General features: G+C 37.4%; 1 protein-coding gene across 2 annotated transcripts in view; it reads left to right on the forward strand.

Annotated features, from left to right (window-relative positions):
- The window catches only part of LOC128861129 (semaphorin-5B), a 63,682-nt gene extending 36,691 nt beyond the window's left edge, over nt 1-26,991 (forward strand). Inside the window, exons 4-11 of one of the 2 annotated variants that reach the window (XM_054099044.1) lie at nt 8,503-8,710; nt 9,131-9,307; nt 9,408-9,551; nt 9,648-9,847; nt 9,933-11,755; nt 11,825-11,980; nt 23,562-23,764; nt 23,824-26,991. In XM_054099044.1, the coding sequence (XP_053955019.1) occupies nt 8,503-8,710; nt 9,131-9,307; nt 9,408-9,551; nt 9,648-9,847; nt 9,933-11,755; nt 11,825-11,980; nt 23,562-23,764; nt 23,824-24,066 (3,154 nt within the window). In that variant the 3' untranslated portion in view covers nt 24,067-26,991. The remainder of the gene's footprint in view (nt 1-8,502; nt 8,711-9,130; nt 9,308-9,407; nt 9,552-9,647; nt 9,848-9,932; nt 11,756-11,824; nt 11,981-23,561; nt 23,765-23,823) is intronic. The other variant, XM_054099045.1, reaches the window with a different exon arrangement.
- Nucleotides 26,992-27,273: the final 282 nt, after the last annotated feature.

Genomic DNA, 27,273 nt, shown 5'->3' on the forward strand with positions numbered 1-27,273 from the left:
ATAAAAGCCGTTTTAACAAATTACACTAGTCTACAAGGAAAAGTATCCGAAATAATTTAAACTAATATCTGCTTCTCTGTCCATGCAAAATTCGGATTGATAACTAAAATTAATTTATTAGTTTGAGTTTTCGAGATATCCTAACCTAAAAGTGCAAAAAACCCCATTTTTGCCCATATTTGAGGTTATGTAGCCTTGCAGATGTTTTCTTTCACCAAAATTAAAGGATGGCATCTTTAAATACAATCCTTCTTTTTTCAAATGGCGTTTTGTTTGCTCAAATATCATTTTTTTTCGCAGAGATATCGCATTTTGAAATTTTCATGTTTCGAAATTTTCCTACACCTGAAAATCGATTAAGATAACATAGACATGATATATTCGATTACTAATTTTCTTGAATTGAGTCTTATTTTTCTTAAAATTTTGTCTCACACCATAAGTGTGCTGACTCACCACATCCCTACACTATCTAACCTTTGGGTACCTAACCCCTAGAAACCACCCCTATCATACCGCGAGCAGGCTAACCCACATAACCACAAGCAGGCTTTCCCACAAACTCCAAATTTACATAATATTAATCCATATATTTCAGGCCCTCAAACCCAAGAAAATTAGTAAGCGACTATATCATGTCTATGTTATCTTAATCGATTTTCAGGTGTAGGAAAATTTCGAAACATGAAAATTTCAAAATGCGATATCTCTGCGAAAAAAAATGATATTTGAGCAAACAAAACGCCATTTGAAAAAAGAAGGATTGTATTTAAAGATGCCATCCTTTAATTTTGGTGAAAGAAAACATCTGCAAGGCTACATAACCTCAAATATGGGCAAAAATGGGGTTTTTTGCACTTTTAGGTTAGGATATCTCGAAAACTCAAACTAATAGAGCAATTCTGAGGCCAGATTTGGATTCAGCGCATCATAAACCTTCAGAAATATATAGTCTGGTTTCTGGGTCTGAATGTTGGTTAAATTTTGTCGGCCTGTGTTATCAAAAGAAATAAAATTATTATTGAAAGAGCAGCACGATAAAGAAATGAGGCAGTTTCTATGGGGGTTGGAACCAACACACCTCACCAATTATTCCCTGTGGAAAGTCAGCAAAAAAGTAAGTACCACAAAAGAGCACCGTCCTCCACTTCGTAAAAAAGATGGTTCATGGGCGAAAACCGCAATCGAGAAATCTGAGCTTTTTTCTAAATATCTAAAAGATATTTTTACACCGAACGATACTGAAGCTGATCTTTGTTTTGACAGCACTGTTGCTGCCTTTTTAAACGAACCCTACCAAATGGAGCTACCGATGAAGAAGTTCACCAAAAGTGAAATAGTTAGCACTATTAAAAAGCTAAAAGATCACAAGGCACCAGGATATGATCGCATCACGGCCGAAATTCTCAAAAAACTACCTCCTGAACCCTATAATTTCATTACCCATTTGTTTAATGCGTGCTTAACCAGAAACATTTTCCCAGCGCAATGGAAAGTACCAGAAATTAAAATGGTGCTCAAGACAGGAAAACCAGGCGATGAAGTGAAATCCTATCGACCTATCAGTCTTCTACCAATACTGCCAAAAGTTTTTGAAAAGATTTTCCTTAAACGTTTAATGGTTTTTATCGAACGCAAACAAATAATTCCGAAACATCAGTTTGGTTTCAGGAATGAGCATTCGACAATTGAGCAAGTCCATAGACTTGTCGAAAAAATACAAACAGCGCTCGACCGAAAACAAATCTGTTCAGCAGTTTTCCTGGACATATCACAAGCCTTCGACCGAGTGTGGCACCAAGGCCCACTCTTTAAAATAAAAAAGAAATTACCCCTAAATGCCTATTTGCTCCTTAAATCATATCTAAACCAACGAATGTTCTACGTAAATTACGAAAATGAAATTTCCAATTTCCAACAAATTAAAGCTGGGGTCCCACAAAGCAGTATATTAGGTCCAATCCTGTACTTAATTTTTACACACGATCTGCCAACCACAAAAGGTGTACTAACTGGCACTTTTGCCGATGACACCGCTATTATGGCGACAGCAGTGGATCCCGTAGAAGTCTCTTATATGCTCCAAATAAGCATAAATAAAATCTCCAAATGGCTCCGGAGCTGGCGGTTGAAAGTAAACGAACATAAATCTCAACACGTAACCTTTACCACAAAAAGAACCACCTGCCCACAAATCAACTTAAACCGTATTCCAATTCCGCAATGTGATAGTGTTATTATGCATTACGTGGAAAACGCATATCTTTACAAAAAGGAAAGCTCAAGGTTTAATATTTCGTAATATTTACTGGCGGCTAAACCGCAAATCCACCCTCTCAATGGACAACAAACTTATCCTTTACAAATCTGTGATAAAACCAGTCTGGACTTACGGAATCCAACTGTGGGGTACTGCGTCAAATTCAAACTTGGAAATCCTGCTGCGTGTCCAGTCCAAGACTCTACGCACCCTAGTCAACGCTCCGTAGTACGTTACAAATGCCCAAATTCATCGGGACTTAGACATCCCTTCAATAAAAGAGGAAATACAAAATGTAACCAGTAAATACCGAAATCGACTTCAATCGCACCCAAATGAACTGGCCTCTACCCTCATGTCACCATCATGTGTCTTTTTAAGGTTGAAAAGAAAAACACCAATTCAGCTCGTCCAAGGGCCATTTATAAAATATTGGCCCTTATTATGAGCAACATTCGATCTTCGACTATAGTCGAAAGTGCTGATCGAACGAATTTTCATTTGGTATTATGGTGCTCATTCGTTGAAGAATAGGACTATTGTGAATTTCGATCGCTCGATGCATTTACAATAGATAATTTTTCTCAGCTGATACAGTAAATCAAAATAAAAGAAAAACCGATGTGTTGAAATTCTTTGCTAACAACAATTTTAAAAGTTAAAAAAAAAGTATTTTTTGTGAAAATGGAGTACAACGGAGTTGTGGTTCGACGATTCAACGCTCGATGAAAGATTAGTGGAACTAGCTAGATGTAGAAAACAGCTGAGGGGCGCATCCAACCCCCTTGAAATGGCTTCCACTGAGTAAGTTTAGTATTTTCAAAATGTGTTGACGTACATAATATTACAGAAATTTCCTTACAGTTTTTTAAAGAACTTTAGATTATCTAAAGAGCCGTTTATGAACCTACTGTCCAGTATAAAAAACCAGTTGCAGCAGTGCACCCGAGCCAAGAGCTCTTCACTATTCTCCAAAAAAAGCAACACAAATTATTAATGTGTGTGCAGCTTTGCACAACATTTGCTTGTTTTATAATGTTCAACTTCCGGATGAAAAGTTATCCGATGAGACCCTCAACGATGATGCTGAAGATATTGAAGTGGAGCCAAATAACGGAGAAGCAGAAAACATAAGAAATGAAATTCTTAGAATATTATAGAAAAATCTAAAAAGTATTAAATAGAAACCTTTACGCCACAGTTTCTGTTTTATTTTTGTTATAAATTTTCGTTATTCAATTATTCGTCATTCGAAAAAAATATGTATTTCAGTTCCTCTACGTATTTCAGCCCATACCTGCCAAGGGAAAATAATAAAAAAATAAAAATGTATTTCTATAAACATCACAAAAAAAAACATTATTAACCTTAATCCATTTTGCTGCCGTTCTAACTGGTGGTCCCAAGCAATTCAGCTCCGTTGTAAATTCCTCGCAAAATATTAACATATTCCTGCATAATATTAACAAAATTAGTATATATTTATTATTTGGTTACTATAAAACAATAAATAATCGCAAACAACTTACATTTTAACAAGTTTTCCCACAATACGCTACACAATCGAAAGCAAATTTGCATTCGACTCTAAATTCGGTATACAACGAAAATTTCGACAGCGTTGCACCGCTCATAATACCAAATTGACATTCGATTTTCGATCTTCGACAACCAACGAATATCGAAGATCGAATGCAACTCATAATAGGGGCCATTGAATTTATTTATTAGAAAGGATATTTCACTGGAAATATTCCTTTAATACTAAAATCAAAGCCACTCTATGTAACCAAATATTTGTAAAATGTCTTCTAAGAATTGTAAGTATAGACAGAATACAAAATAAAGTTTAAAAAAAAACAAAAAAAAAAAAACTTTTGACAGATCCATCACCATTTCAAGGAGAAATGAGGGAGACCGTGGAGCAACTTTTTTTCATTGTGCTTTGGGTCACCTGAATTTTGTATACTAACTTTTCTTAAGAAAAACGAAAATATTTTTTTTTATAAAGTTCAAGTACTAGTAAGCAATGTATACATTTTTTAAATATTTATTTCTATTGTTATCTCTTCTGAATACAGCTTTTCTTTTAGCGCATTTTTTGGCGCTACTGGACGTTTGTAGCCCCTTAAACAGTTTGGCTTTCCTACATTGATTTTATGCCAGTTAAATGCTTCTATATTCTCCTTACTCGTCTGTTTCTTTTACTTTCATTTATTTATTACTATTTTACAATACCCGTAGATGCTTTCCCATTCACATGTCTTTTTCGACATCTACCTTTACATTTGCCTGCTCTTTCTGCGCACCTTGCAACCAGAATTGTCATTTATGAAATTGTATCGCCTGCTGGCGACACATGCAAAACATTCTGTTACAGCGCTGCAGGCGCATGCGCAACTATTGCTTTCGAGTACGCGCACCAGCAGTGCCCAGCAGTGTCAGATGAAGCACAAAAGAGTCATGGAAAATTTGGCTCAGTCACAAAGCGTAGTGCCCATAAAATGCAGTTTGCGTAAACTTACATACATTACTACGGTTGCAACAACAAACAGTTTCAAATGGAAATAAAAAAAATGTATAGCAATATTAGTTTTATAAAAATCTAACAACAACAAGCGCATACATCTAGTTTAATAGCATTCAATGCGGCTTTTAGACGCCAGCAATACTTTTAAGATTTCAATTTTTATTTTATTCTTTCTTTCGGCGACCTAAGTGCTGCACTCTTTGGCCGCCACGTGTGGGCGGCTGCCTAGCGCCTCGATGGCGACGTTCTTTTACTACCGCTGCTGCCAAATACCCTCCATTGCTGCTGAAGTTGCTAACGTTTGTTGTTGCGCAAGCAGTTTGCCCCCACAGTTGCCGCTACTGCACAGGCCTATGTTGCGATCAGCGCTGTCACTGCGGCTGCCGCAAATCAACCGCGTGCCAAGTGAACTGCCGCTTGTTGTACAACATTAAGCGGTTCACTACCGCCGCGGGCGCTATTTGTTGGTTGTCTGACTGTTGTTGATTTGGCCGATTTGATGGCGTTTGCAGTCAACTTAACAAGCGACAAAAGTAGCTGTTGTTTGTATTGTTGTACTATTGAGTTGTTGTATTGTTGTTCGTGTTGCAGGTTGCAAACATGTGCGCACTCTCACGCATAAATTTTACATTCGCATTCGTAATTAAATGGCAGCAACAGCCAGCGCGCACTTACAGACGGACGATGACGGTGGAGAGCAGGTGCAGAAAAGCTGGCTGCAAGTTGGTCAAGTAGTTAGTGTGCAAGTCAGTTAGCCGGGCAGTCAGTCAGTAAGTCATGCAATCATCGAATCATTCGGGCGATATTTGCAACGCCAAAAAACTTGTTCGCTTCTCATTTTGGCAATTTTGCATATTTTCGTATTTGCTTATTTATTTTTCCGCGAAAAACTACTTAATTTCGGGTTATTAAAAAATGTGTGGCACAAACTTAAAGTGAGGCAGTTGGTCGTTGAATATTTTCGTAATCGTTCTTGCAAGTGTTTATTTATTTTTTGCTCAGCATAGTTGACGGCTGCAATAGCGACGGCGCGCGACACACTTGTTGACGCCTGCGCAAATGCATTTCTTTGGGCATTTTTTTATGATTTTTTTTCGTCTGCTGATGCATATTTTTAAGTTTTTGCTGTATATCATTTAATATATTTTGTGTGTACTTATAATAATACTAACAAAAGTATTAGCGTGTCTAAGCTTTTCACCCATAAACGTCATGATCTTAAGCGTTTGTAATTTTCAGTCGACTGGGTCCCTCCCACCTTCATGCCAAATGAACTGCGTAATGCTATGAGTTATGGCATTGAAATTTTGAATGCAAGAAAAATTTGCATGCGACCTTGAATTCTTTCATGTTAGCTGGAGTGAAGTAGATTCATATAAACAAAGCTTTAAAATGTAATTTGTTAGCCAGCTAACGCCATTTCGGGCTCTAGTCGAATTTAATTAAATTGAGGCCACACATTGCGTGCCTTCGGTTAACAGATTGGGATTACATGGATTTGAAATATTTGAATGTATGTAGAAGTCTTTGGAAATAAGCGTAAGACCGGGGACTTGATCATATTAGAGGAAACGAATGCAGAGAAAACTGAGAAGAGTAGTAATTTAGGGCCTTTTAAGTTAGGAGTCACTTGCCTTAAGAGAAAAATATGGTTTATGGCCGTGGCTAAAAGCTGTGCGGTAACAGTAGCGAAAGTGTCTACTACCATTCGAATACTGATTAGGTTAGGTAACTGCCGATAATTCCTTCAGCACATGCAAGCTCGAGTTGTGCCCTTTGTGATAACTCTCCCTCTTTTTGATTGACGCGATAACTGCTCAAGTTATCTCGTATGCTGGTTTCTTTCTCGTGCTAACCGGCGCCAGTTGGACTCACCATGTGAAGCCATGCTCTCAATTCAGATGATGCCTTCCTTTTGCTCTGCTCCAATAGTCGGAGTGTTTGCATCCGTTCGGAAATAGTCAACGAATACGCGAGATCTTTATTCACTGCATTATGTCGCCGTAAAGCCTACACAGCTCACCGATCCATCACCTACGATACATTTATGATATCACATGGACTCAATTTCTATATTTTATTTATGAGCCATTTGCCGTATTTTCGAATTTTCCAGGTTTCTACGCTCCAGCCCTTTTCGGTCATATTAGTATCTCTGCCGCTCTCCTTATATATCTGAGTCCTCTGAGTATTTCTCTGCTCATACTCCAATCTGGCCACACAAGTTTAGCTGAGTTGCAGAAACGGAAGTACAAGCATTCCTTGATTAAGAGCTTATAGGGAGCGAGCGTCTTGCCCACACTTTTACAGCTCAGTGAAAGTGGTACGGAAGTACTCTTTCGCAGAAGCTCATTGAGTTTAATAATTACAGCACCGCGACTTTTTGACAAGTTTTGAAAATTTATTTGCTTCTTTTTTAAATTTAATAATTTTTTTATGAAAACCTAATTCATTCTCCTGCAAAAATGATATAATTCCAAATTTAAAACTTAGTGCAAATAAATAAATGCCCACTAAAAACCCGAACTTTTTAATCAAAATTTTTAGAAAAATTTCAAATATGCAGGGCTACAGCCCATTGACATTTGATCTAATAACGTGTAAGTTTGGGGTGGCGTAAAAGTCGAGTTAATTTATGAAATTTTTTTGCTGACTGTATTCTTGAGTATTCTTTTTCATAGAGAACAATGCCAAGCATTCTTTATACCCGTACTTGGATTTATGTCTTTGGTTTTTGTAGTATATTTTTACCGCCAATGGACCAAAATGGACGGGACTGGATTTCATACCTGACGGTGTATGTGAGAATATTTTGTTAGTTGTAAGAGAAAAAGCACGTGCAAATTAAAAGAGGAAATGCTTAACTTTAAAAAAGAAACGCTAAACTTTAACCAGAAAAAAAGAAAAATTCCTAAAAATAAATGATTTTCTGGAATAGAACAGTAAAATTATTTCTCGTTCGTATTATTCTCACTTTCGGATGAACCCACGTACTTTTAATGCAAGTTTTGGCATATATTTTTACGTTGTGTTACATATAGTTTTCAGTAGTTCGTAGGTTTGAATCTCCGTGCTGAAAGAGCAAAATCATAGAAAAACTGTTTTCTAATAGTGGGTAGTGCGACCATCGAAATCCCATCTCCATTACATCAGCAGCTCTGGTTGGCTGTAGATATCTGCCTGTTGGAGGTCTCATAATAGTATCAGAACGGCGCTTTAGTGATACCTGGGGAGTGCCAGAGTGGCACTTCAACCATTTCACCCGTCTACTTACCTACCTAAATAGATGATGACTATGTGTTTCTACCTTTCTTTAGGGGGGCCTAGTAAATTGATAACTTGGATGCTGTTTTTCTCGACAACTTTGTTTTTTGGCTTATGACTTGCTTGCAGCAAATGCTCGATATGTTTACACTCGTTTATAAAGTTGTCCACTTCAACACCAGATTAGAATTAAAAGACATAAAATTAAAAGTGCTCAAAGCCTTCGCAACTACTCTTAAAACGCATAAATCCCTCAAGCATTCTTATATTTACATATTTTCCATACATTTTATTTTCGTTGTTTTTATTTTTTATTTATTTATTTTTTTTTTTTTTGCTGGCAAATCTAACAACCCACACTTTTTAGGCATTTGCATAAAATTTAAAAATAACCAATTATATTTTTGATTTTTTATTTCTTATTTTTTTTTTTTTTTAATACTTACAGCGACTCAATTTATCGCATGTCCTTCGATTTGGAGCCACTGGAACGTGCCATTTGGGCAGCACCGCCCGAACAGATCGGCATTTGTCAGGTAAAAGGCCAGTCGGAGCGTTTGTGTCGCAACTATGTGCGCGTACTGCAAAGCTATGGTGAGAATCAGTTGTACGCGTGTGGGACGAACGCCTTTCAGCCGCAATGTTCATGGCGCCAGGTTGGTACTCAAACACATATCTTAAGAAATAACCAATAAAACAAAACACCGCAACTACAATCAACGCAACCAGCAATCTAGCGTTGGCATAAGTCCACTATAAAAAAAAAAAATCGAAATGGCAAAAACAAAAAAAAACAAATGTACAGCCAGTGAAATAAACATTAGCCGCAAATATTAGCAAGTTGCATTTAAGCTGGTGGGATTACTACTTGTTTCGCTTGCTGCATAGTTGACTTGTCGATTGGTTGTTTTGTTGTTGCGTTGCTTGCCTGAGTTTGATGATTGTCGGTTGTTTGCTGGATTTGCTGCATTTGCTTAATTCGCGTGGCAATCAATAATTCATTGCATTTCGTAATCTCTTGTCTTGTCTTGGTTTTTGTTTCATGCTTCATTTCCCATTGCTTTGGGTTGGCACAGATGGAGAACCTTACCATTGTGGCCTATGATAATGGGGTGGGAAAGTGTCCCTTCAATCCGCATTCGAGCATAACGAGTCTAATGTCCAGCACTGATAAAATGTTTGTGGGCACAGCGACGGACTTCTCAGGTGGCGATGCGGCGATTTTGCGCACCGAGGTGCAGCCAAAGAAAATTGTAAGTGGAAGGCAATGCTGCTGCTATGCTCTGATGATTCTAATAATTTTGTTTTTTATATTTATTTTTATTAATTTTTTTACTCATTTTACTCACACAGTTCGGCTATCGCCACATTGTACGCACGCAGCAATACAACAACAATTGGTTGAATAATCCGCACTTCGTGGGCAACTTTGAGGCTGGCAGTTTTGTTTACTTTCTCTTCCGTGAGCCGGCCGTGGAGTATAGCAATTGGGGCAAGGTTGGTGCTGACAGAAAAATATACTTTTTGAAATACTTTTTAGCGCTAAGTATTAAATATTTATAAATATTAAATTTTTTTCTTTTTCCTCAAAAGATAATCTACTCGCGCATTGCACGCGTTTGCAAAAATGACGTCGGGGGCGATCACATTTTGAAAAACAGTTGGACTTCCTTCGTCAAGGCGCGCTTGAATTGCTCACTACCTGGCGAATATCCGTTTTATTTTGATGAGATACAAGGCATGACCTACTCGGCGGATGAAGATGTACTATATGCGACCTTTTCAACGCCAGAGTAAGTAGTTCTGCTGAAAAAAAAAATACTTTCCTTGAATGGCTTAACTTTAATCAACTTTATAACTTTGGTTTTCTGCACACAGGAACAGCATTCACGGCTCAGCGGTCTGTTCGTACAATCTCTCTGCCATAAATGCCGCCTTTGACGGCCCATTCCGCTACCAAGACTCCGCCGACTCCGATTGGCGTGTGGTAGATATGCCTCATCGCAGTCAGTTCCAATGTGAGACTCCCTCGCCAGATATGCGCTACAAACGTCTGCTCGAGTCGTCGAAATTCCAACTTATGGCTCAAGCCGTACAACCAATGACCGATCAGCCGCTGTACTACTCCAAATTGGAGCGTTTCCAGCATGTAGCTTTGGACACATTGCATACGAAAACCGAGAAGGTGCATGTCTTGTTCATTTCGACGGAAGATAAGCGCATAAAAAAACTGTCGGTCAAGCATCAGTTAGAAGAGCGTCGTGCACAGACGTGCCTGATTGAGGTGTGGCAGTCGGCGGAGTATAGTGGCGCTGATGGCGCGATTTTAAAAATGGAGTATCTGAAAGTAACCGAGTCGCTGTATCTTGGCACGGAGCAGTCGCTGGTGCGCATACCAGCGCAGCGTTGTAGTCGTCATGTGTCGCAAAGCAGCTGCCTGAATGCTATGGATCCGTATTGCGGTTGGAATGAGCTAATTGAGCGTTGCACGCCACAGGAATTGGTGCAGCAATTGAACAAGTTTTGGCTACAACCCGATACTTTGCAGTGCCCCATTTTGAACGCACCCATCGACGGCGCTTGGTCTACCTGGTCGGAGTGGTATAAATGCAAGAAGCAAGGCGATGATGATGGCAATTGTATGTGCCGCTCGCGCGAATGCAACAATCCATTGCCGCAAAATGGTGGGCGCTCCTGTGATGGCATAACAACAGAAGTGACCAACTGTACCGTGCATGGTGACTGGACGAACTGGTCCGAATGGTCCGCTTGCTCGCAGTCCTGCGGAATTGCAGTGAAGACGCGTCGACGCTCGTGTGGCAATCCGAAACCAGCGCACGGTGGACGCACCTGCGTAGGTGATGATCATCAGGAGATGTATTGCCGTCATTTACCACCTTGCCCCACACCGAAGTTACAAGCGATCGATGGCGGCTGGGGTCCTTGGGGTGTGTGGAGCGAATGTAGCGCCCAGTGTGGCGGTGGCTTTCGTATACGTCGCCGCGAATGCAACGATCCGGCGCCACAAAACGATGGCCAGGAATGTCCAGGTTGTGCTATCGACTATGAAGTGTGCAACGTGCATGCCTGCCCCGAAGTGAAGAAACTAAGTTCGTGGACGCCTTGGTTGGTGGAGTACAACGACAGTCGCAAGAGCGCAGAAGCCAGTGGCACCTATGTCGAGCGTCGGTTTAGATACGCCTGCCGTGGTAGTACCACCGATATGAACAGCTTGCGCATATCATTAGCTAAGGAAGAGACGCGCACATGCCATGCGGATGGCAGTTGCCAACGACATCACGAGGTGTACGGCGCCTCAGCGGTTGCAGCTGGCCAACTAGCAGCGGCAGAGGAGCGTGAAGAGTATAGTGAATGGGGTCCATGTAGTGCTAGCTGCGGTGGTGGCATGCAATATCGCCTGCATGAAGGTGGTGGTGGGCCCAAGCATCGAGGACGTCATGCCACACTAGCGCGTGTGTGCAACATACAAGCTTGTGAAGAACCGGCCGCGGCGCCGGCAGCGAATCTGAATGAGGTTGTGTTGGCGCATGAGTGGGGTTGTTGGACCGATTGGTCACCATGCTCGGTGACTTGCGGCATGGGTATTAGACGACGCACGCGCCGGTGCCTGGGCGGCCACGATAAGCTGTGCAATGGGAAGGCTATTGAGGAGGAAAAGTGCGCCATGACGCCTTGTACTGGTGAGTAGCGTGATTCGCAAGGCATTCAAAGGGATGAAATATTAATTGCATTTTGCTTTCTGCTTGCAGATTTTGTTGGTTGGAGTGCATGGAGCGCTTGGTCGGAATGCTCCAGCGATGGAATACGCATAAGGCATCGCAAATGTTTGGTAGATGTGCCCTCACCGTCCGAGTGCCGTGGTGCTGAGTTTGAGAAGACTGCATGCCTGGCGAAAGAATATGAAGGTGAGTGCAATATTTTTCTTTACCGTTCATAGTTTATATGCAATTCTTAACTAAACTAATGGATATTATTCTATGTTTGAGATATACACAATGTGATTATTGATGTTACGACCAGAAGGGTTGTACCAGTAAAGTTCCATGTACTTTCGCAAATCTCTACTTCACTCCTACCCACTTCTTTATGCAGATCTATAGAGCTCGAAATGTATTCTTTCCGGTTCTTTTTTAACTATAGAAACTTCGAGTAAAGACCAGCCTCAACAAAATGTGCAATTTTGTAGTCTGTGAGAGCCTCATTTATTTATAACTAGCGTACCCTCGCCCGCTTCGCTAGGCGATAAATTCAATGATTTGCTGAAAGAGAATAAAAAAACATAGCAAGTTCTTTGATACAATTTCATCTATCTTTCGCGTAAATGTATAATGACGATGGTTTGTCTACTCGTGAGCAAGCTACATACAATTGTCCATGAGAAAAAATTGGGTATTCTAAATTAATACCGCACATTTGTAGAGACTGTCCTTGCGCCTTATTAATTGTCATAGCGAAGGCAAGGCGAATAGGGAACTGCAAACGTTTGAAATCGAATGGTAAATCCGTTAGAATCTGTGGAATTCTGGGTATCAAAACGTCTTCTCCTTTGTACTTTCCTTTCAAAATTGTTGCTTCGATAACGTTACCCATTAGCTTCTTCACAGCGAGTCTGGTACCGTTGCAAAGTCGTGGCACATTACTGTTGTGCAGAATAATAATCGGCGCTCCAATGGTAGGCCTGGCAAATCGAGTGAGTTTAAGAATTCAGCTGGATAATTTACGACATCATCTTGATCAGTAATAGTGTCCATTGACTTATATGCAACTATGTCACCAGGTATTTGATTCAAAATAGCTGCATTTATATCATTGACGTCCTTATTTTTCCCCACCTAAAATTGCACGTACGTTTGTAGCAAGTAGCCTGTTTACATGTCTCCATAAATACGATGATTTTAAACATGCATTGATTTCATCTGTAGCCGTAGATTTTGGGATCACAGGTAATGTTTGCCTGAAATCTCGAGCCAATAAAATCATGGCACCTCCAAAGACTGTTTGGCTTCCTCGTAGATCTTTCAAAGTTCTTTTAAGTGCTTCCAATGATTTCTTGTGTGACATAGTACATTCGTCCCATACGATGAGCTTACATACTTTAAAAACTTTTGCCCTTCCAGATGTTTTCGAAATATTACATGTTGGTGTTTCATTTACCTGCATATTCAAAGGCAACTTTAATGCAGAATGTGTTGTGCGACCGCCTTCCAGTAATGTAGCCGCAATTCCGGAAGAAGCGAGTGCCAATGTAACGTTATTATCTGATCGAATTGTTGCTAATATCAATGAAATCAAAAAGGTCTTTCCTGTTCCCCCAGGAGCATCCAAGAAAAACAATCCACCAGTTCCATGGCTAACATTATTCATGATTGTATCATAAACATGTTGCTGTTGATCATTCAATTTCGTTATATTTGATGTTACAAATGTGTTTAGTTCATTACAATCATAATGGTATTCACGCTCCAGTTCTCGATTGAGAACTTGAGATTGTGTTTTCGTTTCGTGATGAACAATTTCCGTCTTTGACTCGTTGTTCGTTGAATTTTCGTCTGAAACAACAATCACATTGTCCTCATCGATCTGAATTTCCATGTCTTTAAACACGCTCATATCGTTGGAGTTATCTGAATTTTGTCTATTCATGTGTTCATCCTCTTCGGTAAATAAATCCACAACTTTATTTAAATCTACCATTCCGAAAATGCAATGTTATTTTTTTCAATTCGTATCAATTCGGGAACAATGTATTCTATTGTAATCTTATCGATGTGAATACCCAAAGAAAACTGTCAACACACAAGGCCTATACATTTACCAGGTCTGCTTGAAACTGCAAAAACAAATTTTTTCTGCCACATCACATGGGGAAATGTATAAAGTGGTATGCGTTGGTGTGCGGTATTCGTAAACAAACCGTTTGAACATTTCCCTTGTTCTTACAAAATGTATATCTCGTTTGACATAAACCCAACAACAACTTCTGTCAAATTCTCTGAGAGGCGAATAACTGTTTTCTTGTCTGGCAAACCTTGGTAAATCTTTCATCCTTGCCTCGTTTGACGTAAACCCAACAACAACTTCTGTCAAATTCTCTGAGAGCAGAATAACTGTTTCTTGTCTGGCAAACCTTGGCAAATCTATTATCCTTGGTCAACACACTTGTTCCTCTCACAAATGAACTGCACAAAAACTCAAATCAGTAGTTCGGTGTTCGTGTATGTGTACTGAAGGATTTCTCTTCATAAAGAGCGTACACACCTCTGTGTTTATGTTTACTCTCCGTCGAAAAAAAATTGCAACTTAGCAACTCGACACAAATCGTTTCACAATAACGAAAAATTCGTATATTTATTCCAAAAAAGTTGTACACATAAAATGAATGTTAATTCGAAACTTAATCTGAGAAGTTCTGCGGCAATTTTCACTAAAAACACAATTTGTACAATATTTTGATTTTTTCTTTTTTTATAGGAAGAAAGTATTTTAAAAAAATTTGTTTTTGCTTAAAACCTTCCCCTAGTGGATCCCTATAATATGAAAAAAGAACGAATAAAATTGGCCTCGTATCGGCCCAAAAAAATGCGTACAAACGAACATCATTTCATTTTTATATATATAGACAAGGAAAAATATCTTAAAATTAACCGTATCATTAAAATAAACAGGCTGAACGCAGACTTTTTGGTGCCACATTTACATGCAGCTGCAACTATTTTCCCCTTATTGGCCTCTGGAGACGATACAGCATGCTTGACTGAGCTTTGTGTGTGTTAGTGCAGTCGGGTGTCGTCGTGTCACACATACTTGTTGTCGGCTTTTGAATGATGAAAATCAAAAATTTTAGATATTAGCGTCAATCAGCCGACACGCACACATATAAAGTTCTTGTCAACAATGATTGACCGTCTCCAGAGGCCATATCTAAAAAGTGAAGTGGGGAATCTTGTTTTTTTTTTTGCCCTTGACAGCTGGGAATGTAGTGAATAAACAAATTGTAAAGATTTCAATTTAATCATAATATTCTATTTTGTTTTTAATAAATTTAAGAAGGCTATTCGGGTTAACGCAGACTTTGCGGGGCATGTGTGTATGTATGTATCGAGTGAGTTTAAGAATTCAGTTGGATAATTTACGACATCATCTTGATCAGTAATAGTGTCCATTGACTTACTTATATGCAACTATGTTACCAGGTATTTGATCCAAAATAGCTGCATTTATATCATTGATGCCCTTATTTTTCCCAGCTAAAATTGCTCTTTCGCTGAGCCAATCATGGTTTTTGTAATGTTGAACTATGTTTGGAAATACACTCTGTATCAATGCCTCTTTAGACTGTGCAAAAGTGCAGAAATTGTTACGCAATGTAATCATTCCTGTTGGATCGACAGACATTTGGCCATTTCCGATTTTCAGTAATTGGTGTGAAAATTCAGCTGCTGACGGATCGTTCTGTAGTTGAACACGTACGTTTGTAGCAAGTGTAAGCGTGTTTACATGTCTCCATAAATACGATGATTTTAAACATGCATTGATTTCATCTGTAGCCGTAGATTTTGGGATCACAGGTAATGTTTGCCTGAAGTCTCCAGCCAATAAAATCATGGTACCTCCAAAGACTGTTTGGCTTCCTCGTAGATCTTTCAAAGTTCTATCAAGTGCTTCCAATGATTTCTTGTGTGCCATAGTACACTCGTCCCATACGATGAGCTTACATACTTTAAGAACTTTTGCCATTCCAGATGTTTTCGAAATATTACATGTTGGTGTTTCATTTACCTGCATATTCAAAGGCAACTTTTATGCAGAATGTGTTGTGCGACCGCCTTCCAGTAATGTAGCCGCAATTCCGGAAGAAGCGAGTGCCAATGCAACGTTATTATCTGATCGAATTGTTGCTAATATCAATGAAATCAAAAAGGTCTTTCCTGTTCCCCCAGGAGCATCCAAGAAAAACAATCCACCAGTTCCATGGCTAACATTATTCATGATTGTATCATAAACATGTTGCTGTTGGTCATTCAATTTCGTTATATTTGATGTTACAAATGTGTTTAGTTCATTACAATCATAATGGTATTCACGCTCCAGTTCTCGATTGAGAACTTGAGATTGTGTTTTCGTTTCGTGATGAACAATTTCCGTCTTTGACTCGTTGTTCGTTGAATTTTCGTCTGAAACAACAATCACATTGTCCTCATCGATCTGAATTTCCATGTCTTCAAACACGCTCATACCGTTGGAGTTATCTGAATTTTGTGTATTCATGTGTTCATCCTCTTCGGTAAATAAATCCACAACTTTATTTAAATCTACCATTCCGAAAATGCAATGTTATTTTTTTCAATTCGTATCAATCCGGGAACAATGTATTCTATTGTAATCTTATCGATGTGAATACCCAAAGAAAACTGTCAACACACAAGGCCTATAGATTTACCAGGTCTGCTTGAAACTGCAAAAACAAATTTTTTCTGCCACATCGCATGGGGAAATGTATAAAGTGGTGTGCTCTGGTGTGCGGTATTCGTAAACAAACCGTTTGAATATTTCCTTTGTTCTTACAAAATGTATATCTCGTTTAACGTAAACCCAAAAACAACTTCTGTCAATTCTCTGAGAGGCGAATAACTGTTTTCTTGTCTGGCAAACCTTGGTAAATCTTTCATCCTTGCCTCGTTTGACGTAAACCCAAAAACAACTTCTGTCAGATTCTCTGAGAGCAGAATAACTGTTTCTTGTCTGGCAAACCTTGGCAAATCTATTATCCTTGGTCAACACACTTGTTCCTCTTACAAATGAACTGCACACAAAACACAAATCAGTAGTTCAGCGTTCGTGTATGTGTACTGAAGCATTTCTCTTCATAAAGAGCGTACAAACCTCTGTGTTTATGTTTACTCTCCGTCGAAAAAAGGTTGCAACTTAGCAACACGACCCAAATCATTTCACAACAACGAAAAATTCGTATATTTATTCAAAAAAAGTTGTACACAGAAAATGAATTTTCACTAAAAACACAATTTGTACAATATTTTGATTTTTTCTTTTTTTTTATATGAAGAAAATATTAAAAAAAAAATTTTTTTTGCTAAAAACCTTCCCCTAGTGGATCCCTATAACATGAAAAAAGAACGAATAAAATTGGCCTCGTATCGGCACAAAAAAATGCGTACAAACGAACATCATTTCATTTTTATATATATACATATGTATGTATGTAGATATCATGAGAAATTTTCATTTAATTTCGATGAGATAATACTAAAACATTTAGGCGGCCGCCCCGTGCCGAATGAGTTGGTGTGTGACTACCATTCGGAGTTCAGAGAGAACGTAGGTCCGAATATCGTTGAAAGACCAAAATGAAAAAAACGTTTTTTCCAATAGCGATCGCCCCTCGGCAGGCAATGGCAAACCTCTGAGTATATTTCTGCCATGAAAAAGCTCCTCATCCTCTATCTGCCGTTCGGAGTCGGCTTAAAACTTTAGGTTCTTCCATTTGTGGAACAACATCAAGTCGGTCACCACAAATAGGAGGAGGAGCTCGGCCAGACACTCAAAGAGGGTGTACGCGTCAATTATATATATATAATACCAAAACATTTGTCTAAATTGTCTTCGGCCTTAAATAACACTGTGCGACAGTGATTTTATACTTTAATGGAGACCTAGTACAACTTGTAGGTATAGAAAAACTAAACAAAATGGTATAGGAGAAATTTCCAATACACCCCCAAAATCTCATTTTATGGCCATAAAACCGTTTTTCAGTAGGTTGATGTGAAGAATCACTCCTAACTTTGCCAATTTCCATCCGATTTCGAATTTGGTTTTTTAGTTCGAAAGAACAAAAACAAGCCTTTTTGACAGTCTGTTGAGAATTTTTCTGAAATGACAATTGACGAGACTGTAGACGGAAGTATTCGGATTTTTTTTTATTTTTTCTCTATTTTTTCAACTTTGACATAATTTTTACGATATTATCCGATATTGAGGATTTTATTTACTACACTACTGTTATAGTAAATTTAATTTTGCGTCGAATGAGCTATATTTGACAGTAATTGAATTCAAATTAATAGAGTTGTGTGAGTTTTAAGATTTGTTTTTTTTTTTTTTTACTAATTTGGTACGTAGGTATAACTTACGCTAAATGCGAATAAGGACGTGTTTTGATGCGTTATTATAGATACGTAATATTTATTGGAGTGTATATGTACTGTACTGCATACAACAGAACTGGTTAAAACTTACGACATATGACATATTATCACACATTATTTTTTCCAATAGAAATATGAAAAAGCTCCCAAGTGTACCAAAGTTCACACTGTACATTGATTAACAAAAGAAGATTGTTATTATAATTTAACCTTATTAAAACGTCAAAGTTTTATTGTTTGTTTCATTGAAATTCAAGAGATATAAATCAAAACGTTGCCAGAAAAGTCGAATTTCTCATAAACCAGATGATTGTTATTTTTATAAAACGGACGTAAGCGGTCATCATTATAAAGCTCGAAAGCACATAAAGTATGCTGATGTTCCAACTGTTAAGAACCCCGTAGTCTTAGACGATATGATTGACTCAACTGCAGGAACTGAAGGAAGTTCAACTCATTGCTGATGATGATCAAACTGATAACAATAAACCTGATGATGAAGAGTACTTTCCGACTGGTTCTAAGTCTTCAGAACGACACATTGTATCAAATTCAGATTTTCAGGATCTTTCTCGTGATTTACTTCTATCGGGAAGACAATCTGAAACGCTCGCTTCTCGATTTAAACAATGGAATTTAGTTGATGACGGCTTGAAGATGAATGATGATGATCGAATTTCTTACAGAGAAGTATACAAAACTGATGAAGAGAATGACAAATGTACCGAACCATACTAAACTCCAAAGGGCCGTTTCCAATGCATTTTTAAGTTTGGAACCAGTTCCTTTGTGTACTGCACCGTACCGCACTGTACCATACCGTACAGTGCTGCACTGCACAATACTCCAATAAATATTATGTGTTTATAATGACACTTATTATCATTTTCATGCTTCGTATGTAGGCATACCAAATTAGTAAAAAAAAATAAATAAAATCTTGAAACCCACACAACTCTATTAATTTTAATTCAATTACAGTCAAATATAGCTCATTCGACGCAAAATTAAATTTACTATAACAGTAGTGTATTAAAAAAACCCTCAATATCGGATAATTCGTAAAAATTATGTCAAAGTTGAAAAAACAGAGAAAAAATAAAAAAAATTCTAAATAATACTTCCGCCTACAGTCTTGTCAGTTGTCATTTCAGAAAAATTGTCAACACACTGTCAAAAAGGCTTGTTTTTGTTCTTTCGAACTAAAAAACCAAATTCGAAATCGGATGGAAATTGGCAAAGTTAGGAGTGATTCTACACATCAACCTACTGAAAAACGGTTTTATGGCCATAAAACGAGATTTTGGGAGTGTATTGGAAATTTCTCCTATACCATTTTGTTTAGTTTTTCTATAGCCACAAGTTGTGCTAGGTCTCCATAAAAGTATATTTAATTTTTTTATTTTTGTCACACAGTGTAATTAGTGTTTAAGGTTTTTACTGTACCTTCTCTCTATCTCACTCCCAAGCTCCAGCTTTCGGGAACACATAGTTGCGGCTGGCATTTGCCACTTATCTGCAATTAGACCGCAAATTTCCTTTTCTCTCTCCAAATGTTCTTGAATCACTCTTTAATAGTTTACGAGGGTTGCTATTTATACCTCTGCTTTTAAGTACTTTTGGTGTTTCCATTGGGAAGTTTGATATATTTTACCATAAGCGCGCTCAGAATGCTGTGACGTGTGAGCCGTATTAGAGTTGTTTAAATATTCATTCCAATGCATTTATTTTTGAGGAGTTTCGACGTGGCTTAACAAAACAAGAATGCCTCGATGAGCCGAAATCATTAAAAATTGGTACAACAACAACAACGAGAAAACTCACATAGTCGCTGTTAGCGGCTAATTCCGATAAGGTTGTACAAAATCAGTTGCTCTACTAGAAAATGTCAATGCTGTGGGCGAAATCATTGAGCAGAATCGTCATGGCGCATACTGTGAGATTGAGGTATCTTCGGGTATTAGTATGAAGAGCCTGATATGATTTTCCATAATCACCTTGTGATAAAAAAGTTACGTACGCATTGGATCCCACACAACTTGAAAAACGTTTTGGAAAGTGACCGGAAAGTGCCTCGAAAATAAGTTCAAACAAATGCCAATGTGTATTGATCCGCATGATGAATATTTTGAAAAACAGTAAAACCATTTTCAGCCACCAATTTTAATTTTTCCATTGTTAGGCCAGAAGCAGCAATAAGGCTGAGCTTTTTAAGTAAGGGGCTATACAGTCCCGCCTATACTTGCCACTACAACGTTCGTGACCCTTCTACCCTCAAGGGAAGAGTGGGAACGGGACGATGTAAGACAGGGCGAGTCAATCCATATATACACAGATGACTCACAGCTCGATGGCAGGGTGAGCGAAGGTGTATATTCCGAGCATCTGGGAATCTCCTTCAGTTTTCGTCTTCCCGACTACTGTTGTGCCTTTCAGTTTGAACTGATGGCAATAATGAAAGCCGTGACATTAGTGCAGTGTGATACGATATCTGGAGATGATAAAATATCTACATTTTCACTGATAGCTAGGCGGCGATAAAATCCCTCACGAAATAGTCGACAACCTCCAAGGTAGCCATGAAATGCCGCGCATTTCTTAACGAGATGGCTGAGTCATTTCACCTAATGATAACCTGGGGTCCTTGCCATTGTGACATTGAGAAGAACTGCAGAGCCGATGAACTACCGAAAATCGGTACCAAATTGACTGATGAGATATAGGTATACCCTTGCAAACATGTAAACTACGTATCCACGAGGAAATTGTAAGAGTAGCGAATGAAAGATGGCGTAATGATGCCGCTTGCGAAATCGCCCGACAGCTGTGGCTGACTCTCAATGCTAAACGGACGGAGCTTCTACTAAGAAGAGATAAGCACAGTCTTAACACACTGATTTCAATTATTACGGGGCACTGCCTAATCTGTTGACACGCCCAGAGAATGGGTGTTTGAGTATGTAATGAAAGATACAGATATAGATATTGTTAGATATAATAAATAAAGTCTTAAATTGTGTAAAAAAAAAATTTTATTCATTTTATTGCATTTTAATGTACAAAATGGTGGCCGCGCGTAAACGCCTTAAAATCGAAGAGCAAAACGGTACCGAGCAGATCTCGGGAACGGCTAGTCTGAAACAAAAAAATCAAAATGGTTTAGATTCAGTATAACAAATACTAGTTAATCCACTTATAAAAATCGATATTTATCGAAAAATATCAAAATGGAGAACAAAAATTGAAAAAGAAAAAATTCATTTTTTTTTCGCTGTTTTTTTAAATAAACAATTAGTAACAATGCAAAATTTTAATATTTTATAGGTGGACTCCCTCGTTTAGTATGTGTAGATTATGTGGTTTAAATTTCAAAAGAATCGGTCTAACAGGTTTTGTAAACTCCTTGGTACCGTTTTTAAAACGTTGTTTTGAGAAAAACGCGTTTAAAGTTGTAGGTAGTGATGTTCAGGTAAGAAAAAAAATATATTTACACTGCTCCGAACTCTCTGAAATTTAAACACAATATTTCTACATACATATACTTTCGAAAAAAGTAAAAAAACAAAAATTGACAAAAAGTGCTAAACTAGACGGTCCCCTTAAGGCTGCCTGAAAATAGTCCTCAGCATCAGCGACATGGTTGTGGACGAAATCAAGAGTGAATTTTATTCTATCAGAAAAAGAGGAGTTAAAGCTGTTTGTACTAGCTTTGCTCTTCTAAATCTTATCATTAGTTTACATCAACCCACTTTAATTCCTTTTTACTTACTAAGAAAAAAACGGTGATTGACTAATAGAGTAGAATGGGGTAAGATAGGTATGGGGGCACAATAGGTAGGTGGGGTTTTCGTCGCACTGTTTTTGCAGAGGTCACTCGTCTTATGTGAATTGAATACATGGTGGGGAACAACGTTCGCGACTTTCATTTCGGCCGTCACCATTGATTAGTTATCCTAGTTCTGGCGTCGTTTAGTTTTTTGTGAGCTTTTCTCCGACATAGCATTTTTTTTATTCTACGGTGCAGTGCATTTAATGTATGTAAATATTTGTCAGGTGAGTTTTATTTTACGTAGAAAATAATGCTGAACACGAATAACGTGTTAGTTTTTCGATATTTTTGTTTTTAAAAAAAACATAAAACATGTGCTTGGGGGCACTATAGGTCAGCCTTCTGGGGGCATTATAGGTCACTACTTTTAATTGAATAAAATAAATTTTAATTGTCTTTGCAGCAAAATGGTGCGTAATTATGTGCGAAAAACGCCGAAACGAAGTGAAGAGGACGTAAAAAACGCAATTGCGGCAGTCCGAGATGGCGCTAGTGTTCGATCAGCCTCTAAACAATTTAAAATTCCGTTCGAAACCTTACGTGCTCGCGTGATGAATTAAAGAAAAATTCCTAACTTTTATAATATGTTCAGTGTTCATACTCTATAAATAAAAGTTAAAACGTTAATTTCCAAGCCATGTACATTGTTCTTTTCCCCCTCACATATAGTTACCTATCGTGCCCCCCGATTTTAAAAATATCGAAAAAAAGTACCTTTGTCTTATTGAATGCAGCTTCCAAAATATTTAGCCAAACATAAGTCAGTATAACCAAAATGTTAGCAGATAAATAACCTTTCAAAATCTTGCTTATTTTTCAAAATCAATGCAAAAACACCGTAGCAAGAGCTCTCCAAAAAAAAATGACCTATCTTACCCCATTCTACTCTACCCCTTACGGAAATGTAAAATCAGCACCAGAAGAATTGAAAAACAAATTTAAACCTCCATTGGACACCTTTTTAAATAAAACCTGCTGTTGGGTACCGGGGTTTCACATTTTTTCGTCCTCTTCGAGGATCCTTCTTTAAAGGTTATATCCATAAATCGATAGGAATTTTAGTTTTAGGAAGCCTGAAGCTTTTAGGAAACCTGGAAGCTGAAGTCGTTAGCTATAATAGAAATATGTGAAATTCTCGTCCAGCATCGAAAAAGTATGGTCAGACCCGGGTACCCAACGGAGTGTTAAATCCGCACGTGTGCTGGAAATCGAAGCATTCACCCTAGAATTGGTTGCAGAGAAGCCAATTTTCGAGGTTTCACACTGTCGAAGTTTCTTATTACTAATATAAAATTGTATTTTAGGTAGATGGGAAAGGCAATCCATAGTTCCAGTAAGGATGCGAATAAAAAATGGACACAAAGAATAGAGCTTCTGCTATCAAGCGATGTGCTGCTATTTAAATGATTATCTTCAAAAATATTATATTTGTTTCCACTTGAGTATCGGCCACTCTCACTAAACTATGCATTTTTCTTTTCTCTCTTCCAGCCGTCCGCCTATCGTCTTCTACTTCATGGCCTTGGATCATCCTACTAGTATCTATAATCTACATCGCCACCATCATTGGCACTTTCTATCTGACCAAACGTTTTATGAAACCCATCGATTTGGGATTGAATAAGAATAACACACCTGCTGCGCCCAACTACGACTCCTATGCCAATCAGTATTCCAGTCTACCGACAAAGGATGTAAGTAGTCAAATACACTCCACCCTAAAACCCACTTGAAGCTCTCTAAATATTAGCAGTCTTTAAATTTACAGATCTACGAGGTGCGACCGAAAGTGAAACGACAATCCAGTTTCAATATGTGCTCACCATCGCCATCGAAGAGCTGCAATACGGGCACACTAACGCGAAATAATATGACACACAATCACACACCCAAAGTGTTGGCGAAGACTTACAATGACTGCGAGACGGGCACATTGAAGCGCAACTCCCATCAGCTGAACAATTATCGTTCGAATATTGATGATGAGAAGTTCTAGTGGCGCAAAGGCAATGGGCGGTACTACAATACCACCACGCAAGGGGGGTGAGAGCGCGTATTGGATGTGGCTAAAGGAAGCGCTTCAATAGCTTCTCAACTGATCACTGATGTGTGTGAACACTGCCTTTATTATAGTAGACTAAATATACTCGTACCTTTGGTTGCTCAAATGTGCCCTTAGCTGCTTGGCAGCTTGCCGAGATGCGTCCTAAACTGGTTACGTCAACTGGTTATGTAGAATTGTGTAAATATGTCTGCGGAACGCTTCGTGAAATGTTGTATAGTATCATTTTATGTGCCATTAGAGGCGCTAAGTCTGCCACAAAAAAAAAAACGAAAAAATAAGAACAAGAAGAAGAAGAAGAAGAAGAAATAGTAATACAAAACATATTCAACTCGAATATGTTTTTCAGAATGTTGATCTGCAGTAAAATAAGATTTCTACATTTGTTGTTGTAAGCGCTTTGCTAAGAGAAATGTTTGTCCAGTGAAGTGCATTTACTAATTGTAAGCCAGAAATTACTCATATTGAGTATTTATTTTTAATTTAAAAGAACTTTTTTTTTTAATAGTGCATAATTTAGTGTGTATGAATTTTTATATGTATATGTATTTATAAAGTAGTTAAGGATATAAATTTAGTGGGAAAATTTATCGAGAACGTAGACAAATAAGCTTAGCTGCAATCTTGGCCTTACTATTATTTAATGCGCAGTGTTTGATTTTTATATTATTTTTATTTTTTATTTTTTTTTATTTTTTGTATTAATTTATTACAATTTTATTTATCGCAATTAAACACTTTTTTCTATTAATTTATAATTTTTTTAACGAAAATAAGCACTTTTTGTTTTTTTGTGCTTTTTTTATTAATTTATGACACTTTCATTTATCGCAATTAGATCTTTTTTAGTTTCAAAATGACAAAAAATTATGAAAAAATTTAGATAGCAAACAATTTAGAATCAAACAACGAGTACCAAAAAATTAGGAACATTTCTTAATTAATTTTCAACATTTTTAGATGAACTTCTTTGAAATTCTAGCGATAAAGCAGTATTGAAGTTGTTTACATATGAGTACAGGGCCCGGCACTCGAAGTGTAACCAATTAAAAAGGCCATAAATTTAGTTTGGAAAATTACTTTTATTCAATTCAAAGTAAAAAATGTGTGAAAATAATACAAAATTAAGAATCAATGTACTTTTGCTCGATATGCCCACCTTTTGCCTTGACCATGGTCTTGAGACGGTCCAGAAACGAATCGCAAGCTGCCCGAATGTGACTTGCAAGTGTTTTGGTCCACTCGCGAGCAATGCCTTTTTACAGGGCCTCGAGACTGGGGCATCTTTTAGTTCAGACCTGGCGCTCCAAAATGGTGCAAAGAGAATAATCCAACAGATTCGCGTCTGGTGAATTTGAGAGCCATTGTGTAGACGTTATGAAATTTGGAGCGTGGTTTTTTAGCCATTCGTGGTTCACTCGAGCTTTGTGAGACGATGCCGAGTCTTGTTCAACGTGACGTTGCAGTCTTTTGATGACCACCTCCATGGCATTTCGCAATGCTACCAGTATCATTGTAATGAGTAATGGCGCGATAAACAAAAACTTTATTTACTTTAAGGTGTTCGAGCTCACGAACAATTGCTGGTTGTGATTTTCCATCCAAATATAATGAAATTTCACTATTACGTTTGAAAACGGTGTTTAGATTGTGCGGAATCTAATGCGAATAAACTTTTTTTACCATGCAAAATCAAATTGCTGCTCCTCATACTAATGCCCGAGAACGCCCCAATCGCATATTAGGTGAAATCACTTATTCCAATTTATTGTTGCTGGGCTACTGCACCATATAATGATTTTGGTTCGTCGATGCACTCTTGCCTATTAATTCACGTTGAAATTTGTCAAAAATAAACGCATTAGAATGTTCGAGGTATAATTCCATTTTTATTCATTCAAAAAATTTATGATAATAAAATGAAATGCCTTAAACATCAAAAGATGCCTCACACTGGCACGGCGCTTGTGGTAAAATATGTCAAACTTTCCAATGGAAACACCAGACGGCGCCTGGTTTCTGGTATTAGAAATGCTCGAGGCCGGAACGAGGCCTAAACGCCCAGGGTGCGTGAAAAAGAATTTGGAGTATGCAGAAATGTTGCTTTGAAATAAAATAAGTTAAGAGGACTTTTTAATATTTTGAATATTTTTTTATTTTTTTGGGTTGCCATTTTCTCGGGGTTTCACAATTATTTTGATTTCAAATTTCCAATGCGCACTTATTAAAGGTGGTGGCACTAGACCAGCAACAATGTTTTATACGTTTGATTGTCACGGCAAAGTATTGGAAAAGTAGAAAACAAAAAATTAATTCGCCTTGTTTTATTCTGTGCTGACAGCCACATGGACATAGCGAAAGAAAAAAAACACAAATCAGCTGATTTACCAACACTTAAATTAATAAATTTTTATTAATATAATTAAATTAATTAAATTTTTAGCACGTTTTAAATACAAAATATATATATTTTTTCCAAAAATTCTAAAACAAAATTTATACAAATATGAAAAGAACAGAAGAAAGACTATAGAAAAAGGTATTTTACTTTAAAACTCCGTATCAAAATTTTCGAAATTGAAAAGATCTAAAAATTATAAAATTTGTTTCAAAACCTTTCCAGTTAACTGTTTATATTAATAAAGCCTAAAAAAAAATTAGAAAAATTTAAAGCCATGCCTTAAATGCTTGAATCCTCTTGACATGGAATTGCTAAATTTTCAAATTTATTTTTGAACTAAATTTTCTGATTTAAAATTGGCAGTCGTAAATAAATGTAATTTTTTAAATACTTTTCATACATATTTTAACTATCCTTTTTTTAAATTTCGTAATTAGTTTTAGTTTTGGACTTGACTTTAAATTAAAACATTTTTGGTTTTTTGTTTTCTATGTTTGTACTATTGTAAATAAAAAAAAAAGTTTTAATTTCAATTTCAAAATTTAAAGCTAAGTTCAAAATGCTTTCGTCAAGTTTTTTTTTTATTTTTTGTTTTAGAACTAAATTACATAATTTTTTTAATACTTTTCATACATTTTGCAATTATTATAAATTTTGGTATTTTTAATTTCAATTTCAAAATTTAAAGCCAAGTCCAAAATGCTTGAATCCGCTTGACGATTCCATGTCAAATAAAGTTT

The sequence above is a fragment of the Anastrepha ludens genome, chromosome 4, assembly GCF_028408465.1.
Source record: "Anastrepha ludens isolate Willacy chromosome 4, idAnaLude1.1, whole genome shotgun sequence".
Classification (NCBI taxonomy): Eukaryota; Metazoa; Arthropoda; class Insecta; order Diptera; family Tephritidae; genus Anastrepha; species Anastrepha ludens.